The sequence below is a fragment of the Capra hircus genome, chromosome 16 (assembly GCF_001704415.2).
Source record: "Capra hircus breed San Clemente chromosome 16, ASM170441v1, whole genome shotgun sequence".
In the NCBI taxonomy this organism is placed as follows: Eukaryota; Metazoa; Chordata; class Mammalia; order Artiodactyla; family Bovidae; genus Capra; species Capra hircus.
In genome coordinates this window covers 60,510,014-60,529,765 of record NC_030823.1, presented here as the reverse complement: position 1 = coordinate 60,529,765, position 19,752 = coordinate 60,510,014, and the positions used below count along the sequence as shown (strand labels likewise).

At 37.0% G+C, this 19,752-nt stretch overlaps 1 protein-coding gene across 1 annotated transcript in view; it reads right to left on the bottom strand.

Annotated features, from left to right (window-relative positions):
* The window catches only part of XPR1 (xenotropic and polytropic retrovirus receptor 1), a 208,427-nt gene that overhangs the window by 78,015 nt on the left and 110,660 nt on the right, over window positions 1–19,752 (bottom strand). Inside the window, exon 3 of the mRNA XM_018060672.1 lies at window positions 2,426–2,527. Within this exon, the coding sequence (XP_017916161.1) occupies window positions 2,426–2,527 (102 nt within the window). The remainder of the gene's footprint in view (window positions 1–2,425; window positions 2,528–19,752) is intronic.

Here is a 19,752-nt window from a genome sequence, read left to right as displayed (position 1 = left end):
CATGAAAGCAATTTAGTGTATAATAAATCAGCATTTAAAAAATCAAATAGAGAATAAAGAATAAAGATTATATTCTTTATACTTTAAAGAATAAGTAGTGTTTCATGAGAATACTTTTAATCAAATATATTGCACATACACACATATAAAGATGTTTGCAAACATACATAAAACACACACATCTGTCTGTATGATGAGGTCATAATTTATATGTATTAAAAGAATAACTGTTAATTTTCTTTGGGTGTGTTGGGCCTTTGTTGCTGTGCAAGCTTTTCTCTAGTTGCGGCACGCGGGGGCTACTCTCTAGCTGTGGTGTGTGGGCTTCTCGCCGCAGTGGCTTCTCTTGTTGTGAAGGATGGGCTCTAGGGCACATGGGGTCAATAATTGTGCCTCCCAGACTCTAGAGCACAGCCTCTAGAGTCTGGGGTACATGGGCTTAGCTGTTTTGTGACATGTGGGATCTTCCCAGATCAAGGATCAAACTCATGTCTCCTGTATTGGCAGGTGGATTCTTTACTAGTGAGCAACCAAGGAAGCCTTGCATGCATTTTTTATTGTAACTCAAAATATATTAAGTATGTAACTATTGCTAAGAGCAGATATTTAATTTTCTTTGGAAATCAAAAAACATTACCTATTTTTTGTAATCTAATTTATATTTAATTAGAGTTGGGTTCAGAGAGCCTTCCCAGAAAAATTATAGTAAAAGAAAAATGCTAATGAACTTGACTTTGTATGTTTCTCATTTACAACCTTAGATCATATCCAATGGACTTTTCTTAGTCTAAACACTCTTTTCTTTGTAAATGCCTTCCTCTTTTAGTCTCCATTTTCCTCACTCTACATTATGTGGCTGCCCTCTCATCTGTCTATATCCTGATTCCTCTTTATCCTCTTACTTCCTAATTGTGGAAATTAGGAAGTCTAATTTCTTTGAACACTGTAATTTCTGCTGTACATTTTTAACCCTTGTTGAAAAGCTACGCAATTGCATGGTGTCAAATAATATTTGTTTTGTCTCTGCCTTCTACATACTTGTAACCAAGTGAAAAAGACACGTACATATGCTATGTCCTTTCACAGCTCTGTGCCTTTGCTTCCTCTGCCTAGGAAGAAATCCAGCCATAGGTGAAAAACGAGAAGGAAAACACAGAGTTTAGATATTTGCTTCCTTTTTAAATTTATTTTCTGTTTAAAGGAGTGACTTGCTAAGGAGACTATTTATTCAATAAGTCTTAGAGGAAATAATTTCTGGAACAAGGTCTCTAGGAGCTGAAACTCGGTCATTAGTTATAGAATTTGCCATGGACTGAAGGGATATATCTTTTCTACAAATATTGGAGGAAAATATTTGTAGGGTAAGAATGTCTATAAGTTTTTGAGGGGAGGGAGCGGCATAGATCTCCATAAGTATTACACACCAATAGGAACTGAAAGTCTTTATTTTTATTTGTAAAGAAGGATCTATAATGAACATGATAGGAAGGATGGTTGGGTCAGATAATTCAAGAAAATGGTATGGGGTTTAGAAAAGCACTCTGGAGTATGGAAAAGGGCAGAGTAGGACTCACAGGCAGCTTTGAGAACATAGTTAAGAATGCAACAATGAATTTACAGTGGTTCACATTTGTTTCGCTATATGGTGTTTTTTTCCCCCCTAACTGTCCTAAGCAGCCTGGGGGTAGGAATGAAGAAGGTAAAAGCTGGTAAAACTCTACAGCTGGAGTTTAGCCAGGCAGAAACAATCAATATAAGGCAGCGAGGGTGAAGGGATTAAAAGCACAAGGACTGATAGAAATGAAAGTAATTTGGGGAGGATCCTGGTCAACTGGAACAGAATGAAGGAATCAAGGATTTAGAGTTCTGTGAGATGGAAAAGCAGATAGATGTTAAAGGAGTTAGGGGGGTAAATACATATATAAAAACAAAATGTTAAAGGGTCAGACATAAAGAAATAGAAGTTTTCATCTCAACTCCATTCGCATCTGGTAGATGCCACTCTGGAGGCCATATCCTAGAGAGACACACATGAGTGTTTCATGCGATGGAAAGGCATTAAAAGTGACATAGTTAATAAGCTGTAGCTATGTCATTAAGCTATGAGAGAAATGGTAAAACCATGTTTCTGACTCTTTAATACTCGGGAATGGGCCATGGTGAAGCTGTGTCAAAGTATCGATTCATAATGAGTTCCTGAAATCCTTACAACTGCGAGAGAATTGGGCAATGACCATACAAAGCTCAAAGAGTGAAGAACCATATGTATTCCTACCTCAGCTAAAGAAAATATCCCTTAATTGCAGTATAGTAGGAAAAGGCCCAATCTAAAAATGATCAGAAGTTTCAACAATGACATGGTAGAGTTTCTCCTTCCTTAGCAGCAGAAATTGTCTCCTGTATGTTGTACCAAAAAATTGCTTACCTGAATAAAATGTGTTGATTTTGGCAAGTTCTTTTTCACAGGTTTGGAAAAACTTTTCTTCAAACTTGGCAAAATACCTCTTTACTGTGTCCTCATCTGTTACTGAAAGCAAGGAAAACAATATTTAAATTTAACATCCAAAGACCAACTAGGGAAACAAAAATGTAAGTTACTAATACTTTCTTAGTCTTCAAAATGACAACAATATATGCATTTCTTTGAAAAAATGAACTTGTGAACCATATTAAGGAAAGGTTAATCAAAGGCTTCTTCACAGGCACACAATTTTTAAATTGAATGAGGTTTTCTAAATCTCTACTATAATAAATTTATAGTGGTGGAGAAAATAAGTATTCATAAGACTTCAGAAGACACCACTGCAGACAGAGGTGATCAAAGCAGTCTCAAGGTACTGGCAGGTGAATTCAATAAGATTTAGCAGACAGTAGACTAATACTGCATTTTAAAATGTAGCAGAAAATGAATACATGAATATGTAATGGTTTCTGGAAAAGAATGAGTTGATTGTTCTAACTACCTACTCATTTTTACCTTAGCTGTACCAGACATAGAGAAAGAGACATAGACTGATGGTTATAAATTAGATATTCCAAATGTTCAGTTGCTGGATAGGAACATAAATGAGCTAAGTAACTGGGTAATTGTGCAAGTGTGGTGATAAATGGCAACTGACACATTCAGGAGAAGTAGTAGTATGGATTCTAGTTAACGGCAGAGCACAAGTCCATCTAGCTAGCTGCTGCCTAGGTTGTCAGATCTTCCAATTTTTCAGGGAGAAGTCATAAATCTAGATATTTTAAAAACACTGTGTGGGCCAATCAATGTATGTCTTTGCAGGCAGGATCCACTTTGTGAGTTGTCATATAGCATATTGATTTACTCAATATTATAGTACAGATATATACATCTTCAGGAACCCCAAGGCTAAAAAGGGTATGTTTCTTGACCAGTGAGCTCTGACGAGACTCCCGATGATAACTGTAATTTACAACTTTCTTATTTCTGGATCTCTAGGGCACTCTAAGCTTGAAATGCCCAGATAAAGTATAGGTTCTTTTACATCCCTCAGATGCTTCAAATCTTAGGAGAATCCCAGAAATCCTTAAGTAATTCACCTCTCCAGTAATAAGAGAAGTAGTATTTCCTAAGTAGTATGTAACACACACACACACGAATTCCAGAGATATTTTAAAGAAAACAAAAGCTTAAAATGAAGTTTTAAAAAGCATGTTGAATCTATCCATTTAATTTGAAAACAAAAATGTAAAAAAAAAAATAGGACTACTACTTCTCTATTCTTATGCTTTAGAACTGAAAAATTTATGCAGGATTCTACTGATTTTGCAGTAAAGAAAGGATGGCTATTTTAAGTTCCTCATGTAAGCTTAGCAGCTAAAGTACAATAAAGGCTGTAACTGCCCAAGGCCAGTGAGAATTATTTTTTCAAACCATAAAGCAGGTCAAAGCTTTTTGAAAAACTGACCTTGAGTTAAAAGATGCTCCAAGGTAACATATGCTACTCTTTTTTTTCTTCTGGCCTTTCTAAATGGCTTTCAGGATCTTAGTTCCCATATCTGGGATTGAACTCAGGCCCACATAGTTAAAGAACTGAGTCCTCACAACCAGACAGCCTGGGAATCCTCCAGATGCTGCTTTTATAATACATCTGGCTATAGCTTATTTAGAATAAGAGTAATATCTTACTCTACTTATCTACCCATTTAAAAAAAATTTTAATCTTATCCTCTATTGTATTATTAGGAAAAAACCCCAACATGTCCTAATGTCAATCAGTCACAAAACTATTAATTCAATTAGTCACAAAAGACTAAATTTAGTTCAAAGAAATCTAGTGTAAATAAGTCCATATATTAGCAAGATCTATCAACAAATGTAAGATTAGCATCAAGAGGAAAAAAAGGAAGAAAGACGAAAGGGTGGGAAAAAAAATCCAGAACTGGCAAAGAATGACTCAGAGAGTATTGCTATAAAGAACCCTTTGCTCTTAGTTAAATAAATATTAATACAGTCAGTTATACCAAAGAGAGAGAGAATAATGAGAGATCTGTCATTTCTGTTATGGTTTTATCTCTACCTTGCATTTGTGGATGACAGACAATTTATTTCTCATCTACCACTCCCAAAATTACTAAGTTAATAGCAAATAATTCTAAGAGTACTAATCAAGGTAAAATATTCTTACTGCATAGCAACCACCATCAAGTGCTTTTTATAGCAATTTTCAGGACTATATATGCGTGTCTGTGTGTGTGTGTGTGTATATATATATATATATAAAACCATAAGTGTCATCTTACTTTCACATAAAATCTCTCAAAAACCAATTCTTCAAAACAATCAGTAATCTCAAATTTTTATGACTACTTTCAGTTTTCTTAATTTCCAGAGCTTTGAGAGATTGAAGGTAAGAATTATATATTTTTTATCTTTATAGATCCTGCAGCTGCTAAGTCGCGTCAGTAGTGTCCGACTCTGTGCAACCCCATAGATGGCAGCCCACCAGGCTCCGCTGTCCCTGGGATTCTCCAGGCAAGAACACTGGAGTGGGTTGCCATTTCCTTCTCCAATGCCCAGCATAATGTCTGGTACACAGTATGCACTCCATATTTTATTTTTTAAATTGTAAATATGAAACATATTTGTTTCATAATAATTTTGAGAAAACTGTAACTCTCTATTAAAGTTTAAAAAGACTAACTCCAACAATTAAATATTTGTGTACAAAGGAATGAAGCTGACCCCTCTCTCACATCATATACTAAAATTGTCTAAATGGATCAAAGATTTAAATATAAATTTGAAAAGTATAAAACTATTAAAGAAAAATAGGCATAAATCTTCATGATCTTAGATGAGGCAAATTTATCCTAAGATAAATTTCCAAAAGTATAAGTAATAAAAGAAAATACTGATAAAATAGAATTCATCAAAATAAAAAACTTATGTGTTTAAAAGGCACTATCAAGAAAGTGAAAAGACAACCAGAGAATGGAAGAAAATATATGCAAACCATGTCAGATAAGAATCTAATATCCAGAACTCCTAGAACTCCACAACTAAAAGACAAACAGCCCAATTAAACCCAATTTTTAAAATGGGCAAGGATCTGAACAGACATTTCCCAAAAAAAGACAACAAGTGTTGGCAAGGGTGAAGACAAACTGAAACGCTTGTATACTGCTGGTGAGAATACGAAATGATGAGGCACTCGGGAAAAATGTTTAAGTTCCTCAAAATATTAAATACAGAGCTACCTACCATATGATCTGGCAATTCCACTTCTAGGTATATATATACACAACAGAAGTGAAAAAAGAATTGTGCAAGAATGCCTATAGCAGCATTATTCATAATAGCCAAAAAGTGGAAATAATCAAAGAGTCTATAAACTGATGTAAGATAAACAAACATGGCATATCCATGTAATAAAATATTTTTCAGCCTTTAGATGCAGTAGTAATTATACATGCTACAACACACACAGCATGTAGGAGTAATATACATGCTACAGCACAGACCTTGAGAGTATCACGGAAAAGGAAAGAAGCTAAACACTAAATATCACATAGTATAGAATCCCATTTTATACATGTCCAGAACAGGCAAATCCATAAAGACAGAAAGCAGACTAGTGGTTGGCAGGGGCTGCGGCGAAGGAGATTGGGAGTGATGAAAATGTCTTGGAATTAGACAGTAGTGATGGTTGTGTAACCTTGTGAATATATTAGAAACCACTAAATTTTATACTTTCAAAAGATGAAATTTTATGGTACCTAAATTATATCTCAATAAAAAATATTTTAACTCCAAGTTTAACCCTATAACAGAAACACATTGAAACACTAAAGCCTATTTATTTATTCAACAAATAAATTATTGTGACAGGCTCTGTGCTAAATGCTGGAGATAGAAGAACAAGATAGATGTGGTTTCTGCTCTCATGAAGTCTGTAGTCTAATGACAGAAGCAGAAAGGAAAAAAACCCACACAAATAAACAAAGAGTTACAAACTAGAAAGTATAATGAAAACAACAAACCAGGGTATTGAGATAGACTGTAGAACCAGAATGGATGACTATCCTTTTTGGCAGGGTAAGAGATCATCAGAGTAGACCTCTCCATAGGAGATAATTTTTTATCTGAAACCTCAGCTTAAAACATAAGGAAAAGAAAGGGCAAATGATTACCAACAGAAGGAACAGCGTGTGAGGAAAGAAATTTGGGTGCCTGAGGGGACCTGAAGGCAGACCACAATGGGACTGACAGTGTGATGTGACAGGAGGTAAGGTCAGAGAAGTAAGCAAAGGCCTTTACATGCAGGAAGATCATGTTGAGTTTAGATTTCATTCAAAGTGCAATGCAAAGTTTTGAAGGGTTTTAAGGAGTCGTCTAAAAAGTAGAAGAAAAAAGTAGAATTAGCTTAGTTTTACTAAAAAGATAATCTAAAATAGCATTTCCCAGGACATTATGTATAGAGAAGACAGGAAAGGAGGAGAAGGAGAAGAATTTCAAGGAATTCAAGTATGTCTAGGAAATACAAGTATAAGTTGATCTCTTTAATGTAGTAGTTCTCAATGAGGGATGATTTTGTCTCCTGGGGGTCATTTGGAAATGTCTAGAGGAATTTCTGTTTCTCAAAACTAAGAAGGTGTTACTGGAGTCTAGGGGATAGAGGCCAAGGATGCTGCTAAACACCCTGTAAGGCCCAGAACATCATCTTCTCTCTTTCCTCTTCCTCATCAGAGAATCTGAAATGTTACCACCACCAAGTTGAGAAACTTTGCTTCAAGGTAAAAGAAGCTTTACTATGCTAACATACATTGTTATTATTTCTTAAGGAGGAGAAGTAGTATACTGTGAACTCTGAAAGTTATTTATAAGAACACCATCCTTCCTGGGGGTAGAGAGAGGATAGCTGAGGACAGAGGGAAGATAGGGAAGGGGGTGAAGAGCACTTATTAAAATTTTCAAGAATATGATTCTGTGGAAAAATGGTTTTAGAGGCATAAACTGTAATATTACCACCATCGCTTTGCATTTTTATTATGCTTCTATGGCTTCTTACCGTCTCAAAAGCTACTCATAAATGAAGACGGCTGATAAATAAAAATTAACATGTGACTAGGTTCCATCAAATATAGGAAGAATATTTAGCACTACTGGTTCCACGCTTTTAGGGAAAAAAAAAAGTGTTCTGAGATTTTTTTAAAAGTGTGACTTACAAATAAGGAATAAATAACTTAAAATTCTATTTTTTCCCAAATGCTACTTCATCAACAGATGGGTGATTATATAAAGCATATGGCAAAGAAGGATTTCAAACATTAAAACGTTACTCTAAAATCACTGGTGTAGTAGAAATAGGACTAATTCAGTGTCATTCATTCGACAAGCAGAAAGTTCCTCCCATGAATCAGGCAATGAGCCAGGTGCTAGGAATATAATAATAAGCAAAATACATATAAACTCTGTCCTCAGAGATTACACCTTACCCAAGGAAGCAGACTTTAATCAAATACTCACACAATATACAAAGTGTAATACGGATCTGAAGAAAAAAGTAAAGATGAAAAAAAAATTAGTGGGCCCAATCTAGTCTGCAAGAATTGGGAGAGGGGCAGTGAGAGACTCTGAAAGTGTCATCTGAGATGAAATCTGACAGGTAAGAAAGCATTCGCTAGAGCAGCAGAAGCACTCCAAGCAGCAGGAACAGCATATAACATGACAGTGTAAAACGAAACCAGCAGGAGACGTCTGAGAAACTGAAGAGGATGGTATAACAGCAATCCAGGGAGCAAGGAGGACACTGGCGGCAGTTAAGGCTAGACAAGCAAGCAGGGGCCAGCCCAGGCAGGCCCTGCAGCACAAAGGACTAGCCTTTCCCTATGACCAATGAGACAACCTTGAAGGATTTTAAGCAGAGGAATGGTTGTGATCAGATATGTTTTGTAAATGAGGAGATGTGGGGAGACTAATCAGATTTAGTATCAGTTCAGTTCAGTTGCTCAGTCGTGTCCAACTCTTTGTGAATCCAGGGGCTACAAGGCTTCTCTGTCCAGCACGAGCTCCCGGAACTTGTTCAAACTCACGTTCCTTGAGTCAGTGATGCCATCCAACCATCTCATCCTCTGTCATTCCCTTCTCCTCTTGCTCTCAATCTTTCCCAGCATCAGGGTCTTTATCAATGAGTCAGCTTTTCACATCAGGTGGCCAAAGTACTGGAGCTTCATTCAGCTTCAGCCCTTCCAATGCATATTCAAGGTTGATTTCCTTTGCAATTGACTGGTTTGATCTTGCTGTCCAAGAGATTCTCAAGAGTCTTCTCCAACACCACATTTCAAAAGCAACAATTCTTCAGTGCTCAGCCTTCTTTATGGTCCAATTCTCATACCTGTACATGACTGCTGGAAAAACCATAGCTTTGATTACACAGACTTTTATCAGCAAAGTGGTATCTCTGCTTTTTAATATGTTCTCTAGGTTTGTCATAGCTTTTCTTCCAGTTCAGTTGCTCAGTCGTGTCCGACTATTTGTGACCCCATGACTGTAGCATGCCAGGCTTCCCTGTCCATCACCAACTCCCCAAGCTTGCTCGAATTCATGTTCATTGAGTCAGTGATGCCATCCAACCATCTCATCCTCTGTCATTCCCTTCTCCCACCTTCAGTCTTTCCCAGCATCAGGGTCTTTTCCAATGAGTCAGTTCTTGGCATCAAGTGACCAAAGCATTGGAGTTCCAGCTTCAGCACCAGTCCTTCCAATGAATATTCAGGACTGATTTCCTTTAGGATTGACTGGTTTGATCTTCCTACAGTCCAGGGGTCTCTCAAGAGTCTTCTCCAACATCAAAAGCATCAATTCTTTGGCGCTCAGCTTTCCTTATAGTCCAATTCTCATATTCATACATGACTACTGGAAAAACCATAACTTTGACTAGACGGACCTTTGTCGGCAAAGTAATGTCTCTGCTTTTAATATGCTGTCTAGTTCTGTCATAGCTTTTCTTCCAAGAAGCAAGCCTCTTTTAATTTCATGGCTACAGTCATCATCTGCAGTGATTTTGGAGCCCCCAAAAATAAGGTCCATCACTGTTTCCACTGTTCCCCCATCTATTTGCCATGAAGTGATGGAACTGGATGCCATGATTTTAGTTTTCTGAGTGCTGAGTTTTAAACCAGCTTTTTCACTCTTCTCTTTCACTTTCAAGAGGCTCTTTAGTTCTTCACTTTCTGCCATAAGGGTGGTGTCATCTCTATATCTGAGGTTATTGATATTTCTCCCAGCAATCTTGATTCCAGCTTGTGCTTCATCTAGCCCACCATTTCGCATGATGTACTCTGCATATAAATTAAACAAGCAGGGTGACAATATACAGCCTGACATACTCCTTTCCTGATTTGGAATCAGTCTGTTGTTTCACGTCCAGTTCTAACTGTTGCTTCTTGACTTGCATACAGATTTCTCATTAGACACTAAGATCTCCTGAGATAGGTATTCCCATCTCTTTCAAATTTTCCACAGTTTGTTGTGATCCACACCGTCAAAGGCTTTAGTGTACTCCATGAAGCAGAAGTAGATGCTTTTCTGGAATTCCTTTACTTTCTCTATGACCCAAGGTGTTGGCAATTTGATCTCTGGTTCCTCTAGTGACATATAATTGAGACGAAATTATCTCACTGGCACTAGCTTTGACATAATTGGAATTATTTATCACCCCAATGAATGCTTATCTAATGTCTGCTAGTCAAAAACCACCAATAGATGAAATTATTGTTGTTGCTCAGTTGTCCAGTCATGTCTGACTCTTTGCGACCCCATGGACTGCAGCACGCCAGGCCTCCCTGTCCCTCACCATCTCCCGGAGTCTGCCCAAGTTCATGTTCATTGCATCATTGATACCATCCAGCCATCTCATCCTCTGATACCCTCTTGTTCTGCCCTTGATCTTTCCTAGCATCAGGGACTTTTCCAATGAGTTTGGTCATCAGATGACCAAAATAAATGAAACAGCAATAAATAATTCCAAAGAGGGGATAATTCAATAGCAAAACAAATCATGTATACCAGTGTTTTCAAGTATTTTTTGCTTTCATAACCTCAAAAAAAATTTAGAAACTATCTTGAATAAAATTATAACAAAACATTTTGAGCACATTTAAATAGTTATAAGCAATGAAATTTCTGATGCATCATAATTCTTTGCATTTTAAATTAATATGACATTGGTTAAAATGTAACTAATGGAATTTTAATGCCATAGCAATAATAATAACCATCATCCATTCATTATCAAATACATAAATGAGCTCTTAACATTTGGAAATTTTATATCATTTCATTTTTTTCTTTAGCTTACATTTCCATTCTACTTACATTACAAAATTTATTCTAATATAGTTTTGGATCTGGAAGCCATTTATTATTATCATATTGTACTTCCTAGACATTAAATGTAGATAAATGAAAATTTAAATACAACTTTTCAAACCAGAAAACTCAAATATTAGAATTTCTTCTGGATTGAGCTATCATTACTATTATTAGAACATACTACATCATACTACATCAGTACAACAAATATGTAATAAGCTTTCATAAATATCAGATATAAAAAGTAAAATGCTATTGGTAATTTGAAAATAAATCTCATCTTTAAATGGATGATACTTTTTCTCCCAATTAGTTCACATATCCATTGATAATGTTACTTTATTCCTAGAAAGATAAATAAGTAGACTGGAATGAAAGCATTGTTGTAACAACATCAATTCTTTGGACTCCTTCCAAATGTTTTCCAAAACCTGCATACAGATCTGTTGCTGGGGTTTCCCAAGTGGTGCTAGTGGTAAAGAATCTGCCTGCCAATGCAGGAGATGGAGGAGAGGCGGCATCCCTCGGTGGGGAAGATCCCCTGGAATAGGGAATGACAACCCACTTCAGTATTCTTCCTCAGAAAATTTCTTGGACAGAGGTTCCTGGCAGGCTACATACAGTCCATGGGGCTGCAAAGATCTGCATACAACTGAGTGAGCACACACACACAGTTTTAATAATGTATAGGGTGACAAAAAGTCATTCCTCAATTTCACTGAAAACAATTTGACTTCAGAAAGATTTGTTTCCCTGTTAATCACTCACCTTCTCAACATCCACATCAAATATTTGAGTATTTCAGAGTATTCCTTTGTTTGAGAGCCAGAGAGTCAATTCAGATTTTATAAGAAACAAGCCTTTCTTTTATAAAATCAGAGAAAGGCCATTTGAAAGGGGACTCTTGCACAACTGCCTGGCAATTACTGAGGCAAATCAATTTCAGGAATTAGAATATATGGAAGACTTGGAGATGGATTCCCCTAAATGACAGTAACAAAACTTTTTCCAGCACTGTTTCTTCATTTAACCAACATGACAAAACAATAATTTGTATACAGATGATATTTTTAAGTGAATTATCTGTTCTTTACTGAAGGACTTCCATTTGTTAATTCTGTTAGCCTAATTATTTCACATTAACTAGAAAGTACATGCCATTATTTAAAGCTACTTTGTTAATCAAATCTATGTAGTTTAAAGGTACCTTGAGATAAATTATTAGTAATCATAGGTTTTTCACTTCTATAAAGCAATAGTTTATATACATTATGACTGGATTTACTATAAACAAACCAAAATAAATCCCATACAAGTACTAACCAGGCCCAACCCCACTTAGCTTCAGAGATCATGAATGTTCAGGGTGGCATGGTCATAGACAAATACAAAACATCTGATGATTACTTGAGAGGTATTAGTTTAACTGAATTTTCAGGGTTTTTTTTTTTTTTTTTTGCAAAGATGAAAATAAGAATGAGCCATAAGAATTATAACCATTCTAGTTACTTAATCCAAGAATAAAGCTTTCAATGAACAACAGTTATTTCAAAGAATGACAGTCATTTCTCGGAAGCAGCAGGCAGGTAACTAAAGATAGAATGCTTTTATAAGACATAACACCAATATTCCAGTCAGATATGAAAAGTTAGGAAACATAGCTTTCTAAGAAAAAAAGTATTGAAAAATCAAGCATGTTGTACTGTTACTTCTTTAAGATCCATTAATTATACCTTTGTTGAAAAACTTCCCCAGTATTTCCAAATTTTATTCTGACTTCATAGCAACATGTCAACTAAAAAAAAAATTAAGCTCCAGTTGCCTCAAAGCCAGAACGTTATACACTTCCTTCCTCTTCTATATTCTGAGACTATTCAGTATTCTTCAAATTAGAACAGAAAAATAGCCACTGATAAAGAGACTCTTCCAATGACTGACAGACAACTTTAAAAATGCATCCCTGAATCACGTTGAGAAAGGTGCAATAACAAAGGAAAAACACATAAAGCAATCAGGAAACAAACTGGCTACTAAAATCAGTTTTTTAAAAAAATCTCAGTGATTTTATGTTTAAATAGAAGATTTGGTAATAGAAAGTGGTCAAGTTTCTATTTCCTTGAGGAAAAATGAACATCTTCAATTCAATTAAAAAACCTTAACTAATTTCTAATCTAAAAATCAGTTTGGGCTCTTAATTACATACAGACAAATGAACAACTAAAGCATACTTTAATAGCTGCATATCTCTTAAAACATGGATTGAGTGTTCTAGTTCAAGATGGCAACACAGACAACTCTTGAATTCATCTCTTCCCTCAAACACACTCAATCTGCTGTTGCTGCTGCTGCTAAGTTGCTTCAGTGGTGTCCGACTCTGTGCAACCCCAGAGATGGCAGCCCACCAGGCTCCCCTGTCCCTGGGATTCTCCAGGCAAGAACACTGGAGTGGGGTGCCAATTCCTTCTCCAATGCATGAAAGTGAAGTCGCTCAGTCGTGTCCGACTCTTAGCGACCCCGTGTACTGTACCCCACCAGGCTCCTCTGTCCATGGGATTTCCCAGGCAACAGTACTGGAGTGGGTTGCCATTGCGTTCTCTGACACTGAATCTAGGACTACTCAGGAAGTAATCCAGAAACAAGGTGAGTGACTCTTACATATCAGGTGAAGGAGAAAATGCCTACATCATCCACTTGAAATCATTAGGAAAGGATGAGACACATTCTGGCCATAAACAGATAATTCCTGGCAAATCACCATTCAATTCCTGGCAAATCACCAGACGATCGGGAGGGAACTCCCAGCTTCATCAAGAGGGGAAAAAGGACTGGACCCCACATCTAAGGGAGAAATAGAAAGCAATACAATAGTGGTAGGGTTCTTCAATAAATCACTTCAAACAATGCACAGATCATCCAGACAGAACATCAATAAGGAAACACTGGATCTGAACAAGTTAAACCAGACTTACAGAACATACCATCCAACAGCAGCAGAACGCAGGCATATCTCATTTTAGCTTTACTGCACTTTACAGATATTTCACTTTTACAAACTGAAAGTTTGTGGCAACTCTGAATCAAGCAAGTCTATCTGCGCCACTTTCCCAACAACATCTGTTCACTGCATGTCTCTGTGTTACATCTTGGTAATTCTCACAATATTCCAAACTTTCTCATTATTATTATACTTTCTTATGATGATCTGAGATGTCTGATGTTACTATTGTAATTGTTTTGGGGCACCATGAACCACACCTGTATAAGAGGGCAAATTTTACCATAAACATTGAATGCATTCTGACTGCTCAACCAACTGGCCATTCACCAGTCTCTTTCCTTCTCCTGATTCCCCAAGACACAGTAACGCTGATATTAGGCCAATTAATAACTCTACAATGGCCTCTAAGTGTTCAGGTGGAAGAGTCACACATCTTACTTGAAACCAAGAGCTAGAAATATTTAAGCTTAGTGAAGAAGGCATGTCAAAGCCAAGACAGGCCAAAAGCTAGGCCTCCTATGCCAGTTTGCCAGACTCTAAATGCAAAGGAAAAGTTCTTAAAGGAAATGAAAAGTGTTACTTCAGTTAATACATAAATGATAAAAAAGTAAAACAGCCTTACTGCTGATACAGAGAAAGCTTAGCAGTTTGAATAGAAGATTAAACCAGCCATAGCCTTTCCTTAAGCCAAAGCGTACTCCAGAGAAGGCCCTAGATCTCCTCAATTCTATGAAGGCTGAGGGGTGAGGGAACTGCAGAAGTTTGAACCTAGTGGAGGGTTGTTCATGAGGTTTAAGGAAAGAAGCCATCTCCATAACATTAAAGTACAAGGTGAAGCTGCAAGTGCTGATGTAGAAGTTGTAGCAAGTTATCCAGGAGATCCAACTAAGATACTGAATGAAAGGAGCTACACTAAATCACAGATTTTCCATGTAGATAAAACAACCTTCTATTGGAAAAGGATGTTATCCAGGACTTTCACAGCCAGAGAGAAATCAATGCTTGGCTTAAAAGCTTAAGAATGGGGGGACTCTTTTATTAGGGGCAAATGTAGCAGGGTACCTGAAGTTGAAGCAATGACTATTAATCATTTCAAATATCCTAGAGCCCTTAAGCAGAGAAGGTGATGGCACCCACTCCAGTACTCTTGCCTAGAAAATCCCATGGATGGAGGAGCCTGGTAGGCTGCAGTCAATGGGGTCGCTAAGAGTCAGACACGACTGAGCGACTTCCCTTTCACTTTTCACTTTCATGCATTGGAGAAGGAAATGGCAACCCACTCCAGTGTTCTTGCCTGGAGAATCCCAGGGATGGGGGAGCCTGGTGGGCTGCCGTCTATGGGGTTACACAGAGTCGGATGCGACTGAAGTGACTTAGCAGCAGCAGCAGAGCCCTTAAGAATTATGCTCAATCTACTCTGCCTCTGCTCTGTAAATGGAACAACAAATCCTGCATGACAGGACATCTGTTTACAACATAGTTTACTAAATATTTTAAGCCACTGTTGAGACCTACTGCTTAGTAAAAACTATTTCTTTCAGAATGTTAGTGCTGACAATGCACTTGGGCACCCAAGAGTTCTGATGGAGATGTGCAATGAGATCAGTGCTGTTTTCATGCCTGTTAACACAACATTCATTCTGCAGCCCACAGACCCAGAGAAATTTCAGCTTTCAGGTCTTATTATTTAAGAAACATACTTCATAAGGCTATAGTTGTTGCAGATAGTGATTCACTTGATGGATATAGGCAATGTAAATAGAAAATCTTCTGGAAAGGAGTCACTATTCTTGATGCCATTAAGAACATTCATGATTAATAGAAAGAGGTTAAAATGTCAACATTAACATGAGTTTGGAAGCTGATTCCAATGGTGATAACTTGAAGGGATCAAGACTTCAGTGGAGGATGTAACTAAAAGCTTTGAAGTAAAGAGCAAGAGAATTAGAATGAAAGTAAAGCCTAAGCAAATCTAAAAACGTGGGAATATGTGTATACATATAGCTGATTCACTTCACTGTACAGTAGAAACACAACCTTGTAAAGCAACTATATTCTAAAAAAAAAAAATTTTTTTTAAAGGGAAGAAAAGAAAGACTTAAGACTGTGCCAGTAAGGAAGTGGGTAACTTGGGGATCTGCATATAACTCATAGGTCACTGTATGAGTTAGATAAAACAGTAGATTCCCTTCCCTGCTCCAAAAAAAGTAGAGTCTAAAAGATGTGACTGAATTGCTGCAATCTCATGATAAAATTTAAACAAATTAGAAAATTGCTTTTTAATGGATGAGCAAAGAAATCAGTTCGTTGAGATGGAGTCGAGTCCTGGTGAAGATGTTGTGAAGATTGGTGAAGTAACAACAAAGGATTTAGAATATTACTTAGTTGATAAAGCAGTGGCATGATTTGAGAAGACTGACTCCAATTCTGACAGAAGTTCTGAGGGTAAAACAGCAATGCATGTTACAGAAAAATCATTTGAGAAAGGAAGAGTCAACAGAGGAGGCAAACTTCATTGTCGTCTTACTTTAAGATATTGCCACAACCACAATTTTTAGCAGCAGCCCACCACCCCAATCAGTCAGCAGCTTTCAACATCCAGGCAAGATCCTCCACCAGCAAAAAGATTACAACTTGCTGAAGGCACAGATGATGATTAGCATGTATTTAGCAATAAAGCATTTTTTAATTGAGATATGTACATTTTTTAGACATAATGCTAGTACATACTTAATAGACCACAATACAGTGTAAACATAATTTTTATGTGAACTAGGAGACCAAAAAATTTTGAAACGCTTTGTTGCAATATTCACTTTATTGTGGTGGTCTGGAAGCAAACCTACAATATCTCTGAGGTATCTGTGTACATATTCTTCCCAAGTATACATGGAATATTCTCTGGGATAGATCATATGGAAGGCAGTAAAATAAATCAATAAATTTAAGAAGGTTGAAATCATAGCAAGCATCTTTTCTAACTACTATGAAAGTAATTCTAGTATGAAATTAGAACCTTTAAGTCTCAACCTCTATAGCTATTCTGAACTATATTCAGTTCCCTGAATCAGTCATACTTTTCTTACCTTTGGACCTCAACACAAGCTGTACTTCTGCCTGAACATTTTCTTCCTAAGCACCCCAAAACTGTCTCTTTCCCCAGCCTCAACTTTCATATTCATATTATTTCCCTTGTTCCCTGACACCCTAGTCAAAAGCCCTTCTTGAAATATTACTGATCAGAATAACCCTGAACATATTTAACACATTTAATTATTGACTGTAATTGACAGACGAGTAGATAAAGAAGATGGGGTACATATATATAATGGAATATCACTCAGCCATAAAAAGGAATAAAACTGGATTATCTGTAGAGACATGGATGGACCTACAGTATGTCATACAGAGTGAAGTAAGTCAGAAAAACAAATACCATATATTCACACATGTACGTGGAATCTAGGAAAATGGCATAGATGAACCTATTTACACGGCCGGAACAGAGATGCAGACAAAGGAACAGACATGTGGACAAGGGGCGGGGGGATGTGATGGTGGGATTAACTGGGAGACTGGGACTGACGTGTGTGCACTGCCACGTGTGGACAGATGCTAGTGGGGACCGACTGTAGCACAGGGAGCTCAGCCTGGTGCTCTGTGGTGACCTATGGATGGAATGGAGGCGGAAGGGAGACCCAAGAGGAGGGGCTACATGCATACATACAGCTGATTCAGGTCATTGTCCAGCAGAAGTTAACACAACATTATAAAGCCACTCGACCCCAATAAAAAAAAAAATAATTCTAGTGAGGAACACAAAACTACTGGGTTGGCCAAAAAGTTCATTAGGGTTTTACTTACTGCAAGATGTTATGGAAAAACCCAAATGAACTTTTTGGTAAACCCAATATAAGCAACTTTTCTATTTGCTTTGAGACTGGATGATAAATATTACATCGAAATTCCTACTCACACATACATTCTTCCTGCTCCATCTGCTCTCAGAGTATAGGAAAATGATTCTCTGATTCTCTTAACAACGAGGAAACTCAGCATTCACTTGACTTCTAAATACCATTCCCCAATTAACAGAAGTCAGGGCCCTTAGGAAATTATTGTAGGGCTGGAGCAGGGAAAATATAAGATGCCCCTGGAATATCTTGTGATATCAGAAAATAAGAAATTCTCACAAAAGGATTGGGAGATGTCAAAATGACACAGAAGCCAGCACGAAGAAGTTCCCAATGGCCAGAGCAATAAAATAAATGATAGAATAAATTATAATTCATAGAATAAAACAAATATCCACAGGTCCATATCAGTAAAAATAACTGAATAATAAATGTGGGAGAAAGGACAACTCTCCATTATAGAAGAATTCTAATTAATAAAGATAGAAGAAATGTGAACACCACAAACTCACCGTTAGGCAAATACCACAGTATTAAACTGTTGCAGACAAGATCCACCCACAGATGCTAAAACCAAAGAGCAAAAGTCTGAGAAGCAAGAAGATATTTATCAATACAAAGGGAAAAATAGGAGCTTTACAGTGCAGAAACTAGGTGATGCTTTAAGCAAGTAATCCGAGTTAATATCAGTAGTAAAATGGGACATGTCAACATCATGTACCCCTGAAATGATGTACTGTGAAGGATATATCACTTCTGTGGTATTTCTGACAAAAAGGCATAATCTGAATCTATTAATGAAAAAACATCTGAAAAAAGTAAACCTAGAAATATTGTTTAAAAAAAAAGTCATCAAAGTATACAGTATTCATCAAAGCGTCAAAGTCATGACTAAAGAAATGTTACAGATCGAAGGAAACTACAGAGATAAACAACTCAGTGTAATGTGGGATCCTGAACCATATTCTTATACAGAAAAGAACACAAGGGAAAAATCTGGTAGAATTCTAATGAAGTCTCTAGTTTATTCAGTAGCATTGTACCGACGTGAATTTTCCGGTTTCGATAATTGCACTATGATCACGGAAGATGTCAACATTATAGGACAACTAGATGAAGGGTCTACATGAACTCTCTACTCTTCCTGCAATGTTTCTATAAGTATATTTGAAAATAAAAAAATTCAAAATGTCTATGGTTTGAAGGCAAACCAATTAAAAAATAAAAAACTAAACCTAGTCAAGAAAATGATTTAACTGTAATACCATTCCCCATACTATTAATAAGACAGTCCAACAATAAATCATAAATATCAATGTTAAATAGCAAATATTTTAAGCATATCCACTAAGTGCCAGGCACTGTGCTCCTGGCTAGGAATATCGTGATCAAAAAGGCTAACACAGTCTCTATCCTTTGAGAGAAAACAGACACTAATTAAGTAATTAGAAGAGCAAAGCATGTAGTAAAAAGGAAAGCACAGGATGCCAGGGGAACATGACAATGAGCACCAAGGCGGTGCAAGTGATCAAGCAAGTCTTTCTGAGGGAATGACACTTCAGATGTGATACAAAGAAGAAACTTACAGGATGCAGGGCAAGAGGAGGTAACTATATATGCAGGAGTTGAGAGTGTGGCGGACTTGAGAAGAATATCCTGTACTGCTGGACCACGCCAAGTGAAAGTCTAAAACAAACCTGAACACAGAGCAGGGAGCAGATAAGAGAAGGGCTAGGTAAGACTTGTAAAAGATACCAGGCAGGGGAGTAGTATGGTCTGATGCATTTTTTAACAAGATGCCGGTGAAGAGACTGAGACATTTCTAGAAACAAAGCAGATTAGACACGCTGAGAACCTTGCACAGTACAGAGCACTAAAAATGCTGAATAAAATTTAAAGACCATCTCTTTATATGCAGAGTTGAAAGAAAGTAAGAGACACCTTCAGAGGTCAAACACCTAAGAGAAAACACAAATCCATGAAGGAACTGAACACTGAAGCAA